The 10,189-nt window shown below is 34.0% G+C and overlaps 1 protein-coding gene across 1 annotated transcript; it reads right to left on the bottom strand.

The window, feature by feature from the left end:
* Positions 1–2: 2 nt before the first annotated feature.
* LOC108199570 (eukaryotic translation initiation factor 2A) lies at positions 3–9,185 on the bottom strand. The gene is made up of 13 exons (XM_017367448.2): positions 9,029–9,185; positions 8,592–8,940; positions 8,011–8,197; positions 7,509–7,743; positions 7,354–7,422; positions 6,635–6,736; positions 6,443–6,483; positions 2,745–2,878; positions 2,208–2,271; positions 2,033–2,129; positions 1,835–1,953; positions 645–667; positions 3–445 (listed from the first exon to the last, which is right to left on the bottom strand). The coding sequence occupies exons 1-13, from the start codon at positions 9,051–9,053 to the stop codon at positions 355–357; spliced, it is 1,536 nt and encodes a 511-aa protein (XP_017222937.1). The 5' UTR covers positions 9,054–9,185; the 3' UTR covers positions 3–354.
* Positions 9,186–10,189: the final 1,004 nt, after the last annotated feature.

The raw sequence follows: 10,189 nt of genomic DNA, 5'->3' as shown, positions 1-10,189 counted from the left end.
AATTCAGAAATATCTCATCTTGTTCCTGATTTCAACTTGTTGCGATAAATGTACTGTTACAAACTTAGTCTCTTTTCGGTAAAACAATAAAAGTTACTGCAACAAATTTCACAAATACAAAACAAGCGTTTACAATTACCTTCCTTAAATGTAATCGTGCAAAGAGACAAAGAAAGATGGAAAGATCAAAAATTCTGCTGGACATAATATTTATGTAAACCAGATACAGCCTGAGGCCATCATAGGGGATTTGAAGTTTCAAGTCATTTCTTGACAACCCGAAGCCTAAGAGAATCCAGATAAGGACAGGGATTCAGGCAAGCAATATACAAATATCACAAGCCAGCGATTCAATTATGTACCACTGCCACCAGCTTCAGCAGCCTTTTTTTCCCTCTGTTTCTCTCTCTTTTTCTTGTTTTTCAATGCATTTTTGCTCAGCTCACTGTTACAATGAATGAGAGAAGCAACATGAACAGCTTTTAACAATGACAGGAACCCTTTTGCTGCCTAACCATTTCAGTTTTTTCAATGTTTACCAACTTTATAAGCCAATCTATATTTATCTTCACCTATGAGTTAAAGTATTGTTATTATATACTTCAGATCATAGAAGACAGAAAACATGGATGAAGTTTACTTACGCAGAAGGGCCGCCTCCAAACAGCTGTCAGTTGAGGAAAAAGGGAACTCGTCAGCAACAAATGAAAAACACTACTACCGAAAACTCATAACAGCTAAAAAAACTTGTATATGAAGACATTTAGAATCAAATAGCGTTCACATATAAGAACACAACAAAGTTTATGGAATAGTGTTATTTCAAAATCCGTTGCTTTGCGCTTTTAGAATGACAATCAGAAAATTCAAATTTTCGACCATGTATCTGGAAAAAATTTTATCCAATCAAATGGGCCGACTAGACTAAGACTCTCTAAACTCTGTTGACTACATAGCACGAAGCAATTGCTAAATACTTAAAATTAGTTTGAGGTAGCACTGGATGTTTACTCGGAAGGCCAATCAGCCATCAAAAGGCATTGCATACTTTCATATTAAATTAGTATATAACCCACGCAATGAGGTAATAGCTGAGCAAAAATTTATGAATATTTGCATCATCCATTAGACTATGAGTCTGTTACCCGAACTCTCCATTTTTACCCTTATACCCATGTCCACTGGACATGATCTGGGTGTGGGTATGAACAGTAATAGTTGGACTTCAGCTCTGATACCAATTTGATGTAGAACGATATATCGAAAGCAGGTAGAATGCATACATCCCATATATATGTATAACACTTTAATATCAAGGATCGTGCGCAACTATCCAGTATTTGTACTTACAGATTACAAAACAGGTTTTGACTACAAAATAAAGACATGCACAATTGACATCATTTTATCTATATGTAAATGGTTTGTTACTAGTATTTCCTTTGTTTTATGAATGCAATAAAACAAGTAGGAAGAGCGTTATCTTGCAGAAATACTTGAGAGAACAGAGATTATCTAGAGAGAAGACATGATTCCACAGAGTTTGCTACAGAAAGAGAAAGTGCAGAGTAAACAAGAGAGAGAGACAGTTAGTGGAAATAGAATACCTTTTCATAACAAGCAACACAACAGAAATTATAGTGTTTTTCTCTACCTATAGACTGATAGATGAAACAACTCAATTACCCTTGATGATTTAATTATTCTATTACTCTTGCTACTTGTACTACTACTGTAATAGCTACAAGCCAAGCCACAGACTTCTAGGAATAATCCGAGGGATTTTCCAGTTATAAATAAAATCATCAAAGAAACGCAGTTCAGAACTCAATACCTCTGCTTGAACTGCAGCTGCATTCTTAGCATGAGGTGGGCGATATGCTGCAGGTTTTTGTGCAGGAGGATTAGTGGATGCAGATTTCGTGGATGTTTGAGAAGATTTTGGTCCTTTGACTGCAAAAAGGAACTATTAGAATAAGCGATATAATCAGAAGATGTGAAACTTTCAGAACGTCCAAATATCAGTAAAAACCTTGTGTCTTGGCTTCTCCAACATTTAAGGAATCTATAGACTCCACAAGTTCCGAAATCTCACCAAACTTATCAGCTGATTCAGGTTTCCAGTCAACCTATAAACAAGCATGCCATATTAGAAGATGACAACAGCAAATAAAATAAGATCAAAAAACTATAATCAAAACACTGACCTGATACAATTTGTCAAACGTCTTTCTGAAATACATTGATCCATTGTAGTGGAATATTTTTATTCTACAAAGAGAATAGAAACATAAACGTCATTACTTAAGCTCCGAACAACTTAACACTGTTAAAATGCAGACTAAATAGTATGAAAGAAGATAAAATGACACTTACATTAGCACGATATTACTTAAAAGTCGAGTGCCTCCTATCTTCTATATACAAAACAATAGCTTTATAATGATAAATGCTCTAATGGTTGTAAATACAGTATGTAACTATTCGTAAATTAATGGTCATATATCTTTAGCATACATCAAAATACTAATATACTTTTAAATTTTGAATAGCTATACTATCACATCTGCCAAGACATTAAAACTTTACCAATTAATCAAGTGTATAAGAAATAGTGAACAATTAATTAAAGTTACAAGCAGCGAAAAATTCAACTTTCATACTACAATTATGCACAAAGAATTGTGCTTGCATGCTTTCATTATTAAGATCTAAACCCCAGCGCTTCCCCTATTATAACGTACCCGTTGTCAACCTGCATTCTAGGGGCTGTTGTTGCAGTCAGAAAGTAGCATCCATCTGGAGACCATTCACTTGTCACCGACCATTCGGCCTTCGTAGTTCCAAGCTTCTTTTTCTCAACATAGTCCCAGAACACCTGGTCAAATAGTCAACAAATCGCATATTATTTAAGAAAACATAAATGCACATAAAGAGAACGTGACTAAATATAAATTTGTGGTGTCCTAACTTCGCTGAAAATTGTGTGCAGGAAGAAACCTCTGAAGAAAGATATAACTAAACATGAAGTCATTTAGGCAAACACTTCAATTTTATCAAACATATGGGTTTTAAAAGTTAATCTATGCATTATAAGTCCAGAGAAACAAAAAAGAAAGGTTACTCTTAAGGCTCTTCCCTTGTATCTTCTTTCCCCCAACTCCAAACTACTGTACTCTGTCCTCCTACCTGGCCACCCTCGTTGCATTGAATTTTAAAAATTAGACTTTAGACCTCTACGAAAGGGACACTTGCAGTGTTAAAGAATGTCCACCTACATAAAACTGTCCACTCTACATTTGTCATTCTCGCCGACATGGAATGATCAAAAGTAAGACCAACTATAACATCCTACAACATTATACTCTATGGTTTTTTCAATACAACATTCTTGATAAACTCTATACTCAATGGTTTTCAATAAAACATGGACTTAAAATCATGCTGCCCCCTCCCCAAACATCAGTAAACTAACGGATATAGAGGGAATTCACAAATAAACTTGAGACGTTTCAGCTGAATTTTGGGGGTTAGAGAGAGGAGGTTAAAGTTTAAAAGTCTTTGTATGATAAAATAATAAAAAAGGGTTGCTTAAGAGCAAGTCCAATGGTGTGCTATATCTTGTTCTTTCTCTATATTATAGAAAAGAAACTAAAAATTACCACTCGAATGGTGCTCTATATCTTGTGCTAAAGTAGAACAATGTTATAGTTTGTTTTAAATATAGAACAAAAGATAGATGGAACTATAATTGCCAGGTCATCCGAAAGGTAAAAATAGTGGGGTACTTGGTGTAAAGTTAGGTAGAAAAATTAATTTTGTATTTGAAATATTGGGGTACTGAGAATAAGTTTATTTTGAAACAAGATATAGAACCAACAATTGAAGACATGGTGTTACTTTAGCACCAAAAACCACTTTTTGGTGCTACATTATAGCAATAACTCCATCTATTTTAACACAACCATCAAACTTCCTCTAACAGTTCAAGGTCAGAGTTTAACATAATTGCATAGTAATGGAGTTGGGAGCCATTATCACAAAAGGGCTACCTATAAAAGAATTAGTGAGTGCTTTGCTTGCCAACTATATGATAAAATATAGATGTACGGGTCAAACAATGTAAAGTCTGTCAAGAGGTAAAAGGGGAAACTGTCAAGAAACCAGGGTTGTTGCAACCACTGGTTATACCTAATGAAATATGGAGAGATATTGCTATGGACTTAACCACAAGTCTTCTAAAGTCCAGAGGATTTGAATTCATTGGGGTTGTGGTTGACAGATTCAGCAAGTATGCTGATTTTGTTCCTTGCAGCACCCTATCTCAACAAAGAGCTTAGCTATTTCTTTCTTTGAGCATATCTATAGACTCCATGGACTGCCAGAATCTGAGTCCATTGTATGTGAAAGGGACAGCTTCTTCTTGAGTGAGTTTTGGCAAGCCCTGTTTAGAATCACAGGCACCAGATTGTGCATGAGTACAGCATACCATCCACGGCCAAGAATGAAGACATCACACGCAAGTATGAAGATTTAGTCTAACAGCAAAAGGACAGAAAGGGAAGTTACAACCTTATAGACAAGTCACAGTGGCTATAAGGAAGAACTTAAACTTCTGCAAAGTATTTTGGCTGGACAAGATTGGAAATGTAGCCTACAAATTAAATTTCCCTAATACTTCAAAAGTGCATAAAGTGTTCCATATTTCCCACTAAAAAGGGTTGTGGGACAAGCAAAGGTTCACCGTCAACTCCCTCAAGTCACAGAGCAGGGCATAATTGACCCAAGCCCCTTGAGAGCACTGGATAGCAGGAGTGTAGTTTGAGATCACAAGGTGGTGTACCAGGTGCTGTGCAGTGGAAGGGATGCAGTATAGATGAATCTACTTGGGAGGATGAGGACTTACTCAAGCTCAATTTTCCTATTTTTTCTGTCATACATGAGGACCTGGTGCTACTTCAAGAAGAGGGGTTGTTAGGAAGCCAATTAAATACTACAGTATAATTATATATATTAGACTGTATTGACGCGTAATATTACTGGAATGTAAGGCGTATAAGGAAAAGAAAACTAGTCATTACTATTAGTAAACTGGTAGTACAAATACCAATACAAGTTGTAATTCTTCAACTCTGGATACATTAACAGAAAATCAAAATGTTTTTCCACCACTTCTCTCGCTCTAAATTCTCTGCTCTCCCTCTCTCTCTCTCTCTCTCTCTCTCTCTCTCTCTCTACAACACCTTTCTCTAAACTTCATCTTTTCTACTTGTCTTACTCTATATTCTCTCTTCACTATCTTCTCTATCTGTTATTAGCCTAAATCTCACTGTAATTTTTTATTTCTATCCTTGATCTGCTGTGTTCTTAGGTTAAACATATACCAAAACATTCATAAACGAAAAAAAATAAAAAGTCCAGTTCCTAATGAAACATGCATACATAATTATAAAGGTGCATATAGAGATGCACACAAATCTAAATTGGGAAAGTCTGTTAGATCCGATCCCCAAAAAAAACACAACTTTTTAATCTGATCCTGATCAAAGCCCAGTTCAATCCAGATTAAAGCCTGAATCACACCAGATAAAGCCCGAATTAATCCAGATATAAGCCCGAAGCACAATAAATAGATAATATGTGACAGATCATATATGATAGATACACATACCTAATACCCCCAATTTATGTCTTTATTCCCAATCCCTATTATAGATCATACACATGGCTAAAGATATACCTGGTTGGAAAAAAGGCTAAATAGGAGCCTAAATACTCTGCTAATCTGCTTATCTTTAAGAAAAATGAGATTATAAGAAAAGACTGAGCCATGCCCCTTGGGATGTCTTTAGTTGTTACTAAATGGCCATGTCGAAGGCTGTAATATTGCTCTAAAGCTAGCTTGAGCAAAAATTTAAGGGGAAGAACAAGATGAGCGTAGCTAAATTGTAATTGAGTCAAGCTCGTGCGTAAAATAGAAATATATTTTAGCTTATATATGTTTTGTCATTTGTGATGTTCTCTCTTTTACTTCTATATAATATTATACTATCATATTCAGGTGTTTGGAAAAAAAGTCAGCCCCATCAGGTCCGGTCCAAAACCCAAAACCAGATTATGTATTTTTTACAGAAGCCCGGCCCCATCTGATCCGTTTTTTGCCCGGCCGTCCAATTTTCAAAAATACAAATTTTTCCAAAGTGCATCTCTAGGTGCATATATACTTATCCATTATAAACATATGAACAACCAATAATGAGGAATATTACCTAAATGCAGAAGGGATAATTTGCACCAATTCTAAGCTAGACTTGGAAGGACAAGTTATCAGATTTAATGTACACCCTTTTAAATTTTGTATGAATCAAATTCAGAGGAGCAGATCATTTTCTTTTTCATATATAGTCATTTTTACGATATAAACTAATAAAATTAAACTTACCATATCACCAGGTAAATTGCCGAAACCTGCCAAACATAAAACTGAATAAAACAATATTAAGGAAAAAAGTACTAACAATGACCTATGCGATTAAAAATTCCTAAAAACTGAACCTCGAGCCTCAAAAAAATCACTAGTATCCTTTACAATACGTGCGGAAACAAGTTACTAGGATTGAGTACAAAAGGATACACTTCCCTTTCGGGTTCCACCGGATGGTGTTGTATGGGCCTGTCCCAAGTTCTAGTAGTGGATTGCACTTCTTGTCAAATATAGTTGCCATTGCAGGCATAACTGAAATATGTTGAGGAAAACATGGACTACAAAAATCATAGAGCTAATATTTTGCAAGCAGTCATATAAATATATGCAAATAATTATTGTACATGTACAGCAAGGCAGGCATGAATGCAAATTTTAATCAGAAGTGCTCAAATATCAGCACAACTTTGGAAAATATGAGGAATAGTGCATATCGGACTTGAAGTGCATTACAATATAATACAATATGCAGTTTGCGCAACATGCAAGGCAGATATTTAGGGTGTGCAATGATAGGCATCCAACTTCGAATAAGTAAGTTTGAGACTTTGAATAGTGGCACATGCACATGCCAAATTATTATGATTACTGCAGGCAAGACTTGGTAAACATCAGCTTTATGGAACTTCACCCAGAACCAATATTCTTATTGATCGACACCCAAAATAAAATCTTGTAATTCATTGGTAGGTGAAGTGCACAAAGACTAGATTCTTGCAGAAGCCTCCAACTTCCAACAGTATTTGCTAAGAAGATTATTTGTTTAACCTACTATGATAAAAATCAGCCTTTCATTACAAAAATATTTCATTGAATTTTTCTAATGTCTATGATTACCACTAAGGTGCCAGAAAGGCAGTGAAGGATACACCCATAAACAACAGCAAATTCCTTTCCCGAAAATGACCAACGAACATCATGCACAGGACCTTCTTTACCTGAAAGTGTCTTAAGCAATATATTATATAAAAAAAAAACTCTATATCCAATATAATGTGTTTTAATAATTATAAAGAAAACATACGAAGAGGTACAAGTCCATCATGGGTCCCATCTGTTGTTAAGTAATTTAACTTTGTTTCTCCGTAGTAACTCTGATTAGTTTTATCAACATCTGACTGAACCAAAACCAAAAGCCCTGTAGAACCATGATTCCAATTTAATTGCACAGTTGAACATCGGAAGAAACTACGTCTGGCAACAGGTTCACTCAGAGTATCCTTTCCACATGTAAATATTTGTACACTAGCAGGCATTCCCTACAGAATCATTTAACAAAAAGCATAGTCAAATGGAAGATTGACTATGACATATCATCTTTCGTCTAAAACTTTAGAGTTTTCAAGTGCTTTAAATTCTAAGATATCAGCAGTGTAATTATCATCTGCAGTTTAAACACAGTTAGAAAGTGACAACTTCTGCGATCAAACATGAAGCACGATAAAACCTGCATGTAATCCACATCCATATTTATACAAATTAATATGTATCACTTTATTTTACTTATTTCCCCTGTATTATCAAACCTTTGATTCTGGAACAAAAGCTGCAACATGAGACCCTGGTCTCTTAGAAATTTCTACTCCAGCAATACCAGGAATTCTAATCCTCTTCACAATCCCTTTCGTAAAATCCATGGCATCAAATAATTGCACTTCATTCGTAGCCAAACGGCATGCCACAGCTTCATCAGAACTAAATCTTATGCAAGGCCTTCATGAACATCAATAAATAATCAAAACATACTTCAACAGCATGTATATATATTTTACCCGATTCTAATATAAAAAATATATAAAATTAATAATTCAACAATTCCTAGACTGAAAATTTGAACATCGGTGGAGAATATCATAGAGCCACACGGATGCCAGGCCTTGATCAAAAACACGTATTTTGTGAAATAAAGGAGTGAAAGAGAGATCAATTTCCTACTCAACAATTCGATTCATTATCAGAAATCAACAAAAGATCAATACAACCCCAAACTAATACTACTAATAACAAAGCTACACTTACAATAGCAAGCAAATATCACACACCCGCTTAGCAAAAAAAAAAATATCACACACCCAAAAAATTTAGCTAAAATAAAATCAAAATATACCATGTACTCTTGGTCATATTCTTCTGGAACAACTGATAAACAGCATCCCCTGACCCAATATCCCACAAAGTAACATTTTTCGGATTAACGGGTTTCTGAAAAGTCTGCAGATAAGTCCCACAAGGAGACAATGTAGCTGCAAGTGTATCCACCACATCAAAAGTCCTGACTTGCTCAAAACTTGTAGCATCATAAATACATATACCAGAACCAGGGTTTATCACCATAATTCTCGCTCCATTTTCACAAAAACTTGCACTGCTACAAGGGATTTTTTCAAGCTTCACACTTGGTATTGAATTGTTGAAAGGTGGTCCAGTCCATATAGTTAAGCCCCCAGGTTCTCTAACTATACAAAAACAAATAAAAAGATACAAGTGAGATAAGTGAGATAGAAGATGAATGATTTATTCAGACAAAACCCAATTCAAATTTACCTGAAATTTCCAACTGGGGTGCCATGGAAAACCTGAAGAGGGTTTATGTTTGAAATTAGGCTGTTTTCTTCAATCCAAACTCTCACTATGAAACCTAATGCCCAAAATTTTCACCCTTTTCTGTTTTACGAGAATTATAGACCGTTCGAGTTAAATTGAAAGAGATGCAGAGTAAAATGGTTATTTATAAGTGAAATAAATGGAAATATGATGAGTAATTATGTGTTTGAATTTCTTTATAGTTTGTTAGGTATAAAAAAGTTAATATAATAATAAAATTTACATCATCTTTTAAAATGATTAATACATTTATATAAAGTCAAAATTGAAAAATAAATATAAATTATTAAAATATTTCAAAATTTTAAACTTCTCATTTTCTGACTTTTAAGTCAAAAGTTGAGTAATAATTCTAACGATGTACATATATTATTTCAAATTTATAAGTTAAGGACTTTAAATCTGTTTAAACATGCTTTTAATCCTTCTCACACTATTGTCACGGTCTTATCTTAGAATATTCTAATATTTGTAGAGGTATGCAACCGCAAATTTATTTCAGACTAATAAAATAATGATAATAATTTTAACAATACATATCTTATCTTATCATATTAGAATATGTGCATGAAAATTATATGACTCGTAAACTTATACATGCTAATTTAGTTTCAGACATGAATATGATATATCATGTTAATCTATTAATTTTCAACTATAATCATTACAAATATCAATATAATTGTAGTATCTTCATTTTCGAGTTTAAATTTAGTTTTTGAACATGTGACTATACATTGTGTTCGCTCCAATTCATTATTCTTATTTAATAGTTAATAAAAAGATTGTGTCAATGATGTGTACATATGTATATATTAATGGTGTATATATGTGTGTATTTGATAAATATATAATCGATCTCTAAAAAACTTCCAACATATAACTTTATCATAAAATGAAATTGCTTTCGAACAATATTATATAATAGTGCGATATGAAATACTTATGTTGAGTGTTCTTCTATATTAAAAGACCGGTATCATATGATAGGGTGGTTGGGGCAACCATTTTTTCCTCAAAAATTTGGCTTGTATTTTTATCGGTGTGTTTGGATCAAGAAGCCAATCGATTTATTTCTGATTTTTTGTATTGTTCTAACTT

Source organism: Daucus carota, chromosome 8 (genome assembly GCF_001625215.2).
Source record: "Daucus carota subsp. sativus chromosome 8, DH1 v3.0, whole genome shotgun sequence".
Taxonomy (NCBI): domain Eukaryota; kingdom Viridiplantae; phylum Streptophyta; class Magnoliopsida; order Apiales; family Apiaceae; genus Daucus; species Daucus carota.
The sequence above is the reverse complement of the archived record's forward strand: the minus strand, read 5'-3'. Positions and strand labels throughout refer to the sequence as shown.